The following is a 5723-nucleotide window of genomic DNA, read 5'->3' on the forward strand; positions in this document are numbered from 1 at the left end:
ACACCCATCACCCGTAACATTAAAACCATGACACATGCCTTGAATAACACTGATGATCTCATTACAGTGGCACCTGTTGGGGGCAGGGGGCGGGGGGGTATATATTTATTAGCCAGTAGGTAAACAGTCAGTTCTGGAAGGTGACGTGTTGGAAGCAGGAAAAATGGGCAAGTGTAAGGATCTGAGCTAATTTGACAAGGACCAAATTGTGATGTCTAGACGACTGGGTCAGAGCGTCTCCAAAACAGCAGGTGTTGTGGGGTGTTCCCGGTATGCAGTAGTCAGTACCTACCGAAAGTGGTCCAAGGAAGGAGAACTGGCAACAGGGTTATAGACGTCGAAGGCTCATTGATGTGTGTGGGGAGAGAAGGATAGTCCTTCTGGTCCGATCCCACAGAAGAGCTATTGCTGAAAACTGCTGAAAAAGCTTGCTGCGTATGGAGCTGCGTAGCTGCAGAGCGGTCAGAGTGCCCATGCTGACACCCTGTACACCACTGAAAACTCCTTCAATGGGTATCAGAACTGGACCTTGGAGCAGTGGAAGAAGGTGGAATGGTCTGATGAATCAGGTTTTCTTTTGCTTCATGTGGAGGCCAGGTGAGTGTGTGTCTCTTACCTGGGGAAGAAATGGCACCAGGATACGCTATGGGAAGAAGGCGAGCCGGCGGAGGAAGTGTGATGCTCTGGGCAATGTTCTGCTGGGAAACCTTGGGTTCTGGTATTCATGTGGATGTTACTTTAACATGTACCACCTACCTAAACACTACTACAGACTGAGTACACCCCTTCATGGTAACGTGTTCCCTAATATCAGTGGTCTCTTTCAGTAGGATAATGCGTTCAGCTACACTGCAAACATTGTTCAGGAACAGTTTGAGGAACATTATATTTGGCCTCCAATTTCCCCAGATTTCAATCTGATCGATCATCACCTGCCCAATATTGTGTTGGTCCCCCTTGTGACACCAGAACAGCTCAATCTGGCCCTTGTCGAAGTCGCTCAGATCCTTACGCTTGTCCATTTTTCCTGCTTCCAACACGTCAACTTTGGGAACTGACTGTTCACTTGTTGCTTAATATACCACCCCCTCCCCCCAAAAGGTGCCACTGTAACGAGATCATTAACGTTATTCACGTCACCTCTCAGTGGTTTTAATGTTATGGCTGATCGGTGTTATTCTTTTGTGTCCATCAAAGTAGAAACTTGAAAAGCACTTCTCCCCCACATCTCCATTGTTCAAATGGGAGAATGTTTACACAAAGCCATATGGTCATTAGTTAAACAGTAACTCCAGAGCGTAACGCTGCTGCACGGCTCCATGTCAATATCAACACCTTCTCACTTCAGTGCTGTCTCCTGGGGGCGGAGCAACATGACTGACAGCTGAACTGCAAATCTGCAAAATGTGAATGTGTAAAGTAAACCAAACTGTACAGGAAGGAACAAACGTGTGTGATGAAGTGGAGTTAGTGACCTCCCTGAAGTGTTTTATTCCCCTTATATCACAGTAATATACCATTTACCATAACATTGCAATTTCTTATTTATCAAAGAATAACATCATTCTTTTTATCTACTTATAGTTACTCTGAAACGAGTTAGTTCCTGTTGTCACTTACGTGATAGCAGCTACTGTATAAACAGATGTTCCCTCACTCTTTATTCTCTGTCAAAAAAAACGCAGCTTGTCACGTTACTGAGAAACTGCAAAGAAGCGTAAACTCCTCTGTCCTGAAGATGATGGAAAGCTTACAGTTACAGCTTTACCTCGGACACTGGAGACTCCTTCCATAAACATTAAATAATCATCTTCTCACGGTCGATGTGGATGACTATAGGGAGCTGAGGGGGCGCGGTCACAAAACAACTCAACAGATGAGTAGCTGGGGCCAAGTGAACAACTTCAGAGGGCTGAAGAGGGTGGGGCATAGCAGATCAATTCAGATAGGTAAAGGACGCTGCAGCAAGCAGATTGCACAAGAAAGCTGAGTGGGCGATTTGCTTGATTCCAGGGCACTGGGGGCGGGGCCTAGTGCATGACTCGTAAAGTTGAGAGGGCGGGACCAAGTAGACATCTACAGAGATATGGTTGAGTGTAGAGAAAGAAAGGGTTGGGGCCATGGATAACAACGGTGAACTAAGGAAGTGGGTCCATGGATAATTCCAGAGAGCTGAGGGGGCGGGGCTAAGCAGGCAGACATTATCTATAACCATCCATAACAGAATAACAAAATATACATGTCCATGTCTGAGGTTCATCTGTAAATCATTTCCTCTTCTCTGCAGGATTATCAAACACTGGAGAGAAAACACAATAGTGTCGATAAAATAGAGCAATCCTTTTATAGACACACACACACACACACACACACACACACACACACTGGAGTTATAATGGAGTGTGAGCCATTAGGAGCAGCAACGAGCCCTCGCGAGTGGCAATTACAGAGCTCTCGCTCCTCCCTGCCGAACCACAGACGTCCCACGGGAGCTGCCACCTCACGCTGCTAATCAATCTGATTTAACACAGACTGGGACACACACACACACACACACACACACACGCCTGCACAAGTCACAGACCAGTGACAAACACGTGACCTGCATCTCATTCACCGGCCAATGAAGGAGAAGAACTGGCCACACAGAGCAGCAGAGAGACACCGAGATCATTAATGAAACCATGTGAAGAGAATTAAAGACATTCATCCGCCATCTTCTTATTTATTAACAATAACTCACTCAAAATCCAAAGAGTGAATTAAAAGTGTGATAAAATCTACATATCACCCACACACACACCCACACCCACACACACACACACACACACACACACACACACATTACGATTACCATCATTTAGAATCTCACGGCTTCATTAACAGGAAGTTCATCCAAACACAAGCAAGCGTTCTGGACCATGAAGCAGTTTTCCGATCAGGTTTATAACTCAGCCACGTAACACACTCGTTCTGAGGCCCTGTTTTTGCAGGTCGTTTGTAAAAGATGTAGAAAATCAATTATTGCATCTTTAGGTGTGCGTTAAGAATCTAAATCAAGTCCAGTGTGTTCGTGAGACTGGATAACAAAGTTATTACAGGAAAGACTCCGTATAAATTACACGCAACATGTGGATCAATAACACCTTCCCTCAGGACCTGCACACACACACACACACACACACGCACACACATACACACACACACACACACACACACACACACACACACACACACTGATTCCACCTCCACCTTCTTCTCACTCTTTAACACACACACACACGCACACACACACACACACACACACTGATTCTACCTCCACCTTCTCACGCTTTAACACACACACACACACACACACACACACACACACACACTGTTTCTACCTCCACCTTCTTCTCATGCTTTAACACACACACACACACACACACACACACACTGTTTCTACCTCCACCTTCTTCTCATGCTTTAACACACACACACACACACACACACACACACGATTCTACCTCCACCTTCTCACGCTTTAACACACACACACACACATACACACACACACACACACACACTGTTTCTACCTCCACCATCTTCTCACGCTTTAACACACACACACAATTGTAGAATGTCCGGTGTAAGGTCACTGCCCATCTCATTTATTCGAGGTAAGCTCTGTGGAAGAAACAGATGAAGAGAGAGCGTGAGAGCGAGAGCGAGAGAGAGAGAGAGAGACAGAGAGAGAGACAGAGAGAGAGAGAGACAGAGAGAGAGAGAGAGAGAGAGAGAGAGAGAGAGAGACAGAGAGCGCGAGAGCGAGAGAGAGAGAGAGAGAGAGAGCGAGAGAGAGAGAGACAGAGAGCGCGAGAGCTAGAGAGAGAGAGAGAGACAGAGAGAGAGAGAGAGAGAGAGCGCGAGAGCGAGAGAGAGAGAGAGAGAGAGAGAGAGAGAGAGACAGAGAGTGCGAGAGCTAGAGAGAGAGAGAGAGAGACACTGGGAACGTGGAGAGTTTTCATTTGATCAATTTTGTGACTGCAGTCGTTCATCTTTCACGCTGCTGTATCATAAGTGCGTCAATATTTGAAGAAGTGAATAGAATTTAGATGAATTCACACAGGCAGGGTGTAGAAACCTCACATCACACATCCTCTTCAACTTTATTTTAATCCATTAGTGTGTATATATAAAATCTGTTAAATTCACAATAAATTAATAAAAATTTCAGGAACATATCTGCACCTGGGTCTATGAATATACATGAATATGCTAATTAGAGCCACATCCAAGTCCTCCTGCTTTCTCTATTATTATTTAAATGTTTATTACTATTAACTTGAGCTAATGTACCTAGTTAGCAGGTTAGGGAGCTGCTAGTTAATTCCCTCACATTGGTAAGTGTGATTTGAGTCTCAGAGTCAATTTACATCCTCATTTTCTCACTCTTTGAGTCTACAATTTAGTGACATAACAAACTGAGCTCATATGTAGCTCCGCCCACAAAAAAGTACAGAGAGAGTCTCTTTTATAAATAGAGATTTAAAACAATCTTTGTAACTAATTTGACTCAAATACACCAAATCTATAAGCTCTGTTGTGTGTGTGTGTGTGTGTGTGTGTGTGTGTGTGTGTGTGTGTGTGTGTGTGTGTCTCAGGTGCGGGCGAGTGCCATTGCTCAGGACGCAGATCAGAATTACGACTACGCCTCCAACAGCGTTATCCTGCACTTAGACGTGGGGGATGAAGTGTGTGTGCAGCTGGACGGAGGAAAGGTTCACGGAGGAAACACCAACAAATACAGCACCTTCAGCGGGTTTCTCATCTACCCTGATTAACACACACACACACACACACACACACACACACGGAGATGGACCCGGTGCGTTAATACACTGATGCTTCTGTGAGTTACTGCATGCTTGTTTGGATCATTACAGCTTCCTGTAGTTCATTCAGAAGGATGAAACACACACACACACACACACACACACATACACACACACACAGTGGAGAGCCTGAGTGCTGCAGCATTTATTTACAGTGCATATCAGTGCCGTATTATTAGAAATTACTTGTGGTCCATCAGGACAAAGAGGCGGTTCTATTTAAATAATAAGTTCCGCCTCCTTCTGCACTGATATTTTAGGATAGGATTTGTGGGCGTGGCCTCGGAGGGAACACTAAATGGAGTGATCTCATCCAGTTTTTTGTTGTAGTTGTTGTAAACTATTTATTATGAAATCTCCTAAACCTACATACTTCATTTTAAATCCTATAAATCCATAAAGTTCCATAATGAGGAATAAACACAACAAACACACACACACACACACACACACACACACACACACACACACACCTCTACTGTACAGATTAATCTGTATAACTGTATGTATTTTATGGCATGATTATGAATATGTACTATATTACACTTATTTACAGCTGTGTTATTAATATGTACATTATATTTATCTATATTTATAACAAATACTAAACTACAAATCAACATGTGTGTGTGGTGTATTATATATAACTCTGAGGATAAATGTGGAGTTTCAATGTTAAAGTACCTCTAAACAGTGTGTTTACACATGAGCTCCTTCTGTGATGTCACTAAATTACAGGATCAACAGATTTGGACATCAGATATGCAAATGAGCTGTTAACATTAATCAGTTTATAATTCACTGTGTATAAATATTATAGGTTTAAAATTAAGGGTACTTTAACTAACT

The 5723-nt window shown here is 43.5% G+C and overlaps 1 protein-coding gene across 1 annotated transcript in view; it reads left to right on the top strand.

Moving 5' to 3' along the window:
* The window catches only part of c1ql4b (complement component 1, q subcomponent-like 4b), a 20748-nt gene extending 15499 nt beyond the window's left edge, over positions 1–5249 (top strand). Inside the window, exon 2 of the mRNA XM_053683762.1 lies at positions 4644–5249. Coding sequence (XP_053539737.1) covers positions 4644–4823 — 180 coding nt within the window. The 3' untranslated portion in view covers positions 4824–5249. The remainder of the gene's footprint in view (positions 1–4643) is intronic.
* Positions 5250–5723: the final 474 nt, after the last annotated feature.

This window comes from Ictalurus punctatus, chromosome 11 (assembly GCF_001660625.3).
Source record: "Ictalurus punctatus breed USDA103 chromosome 11, Coco_2.0, whole genome shotgun sequence".
Taxonomy (NCBI): Eukaryota; Metazoa; Chordata; class Actinopteri; order Siluriformes; family Ictaluridae; genus Ictalurus; species Ictalurus punctatus.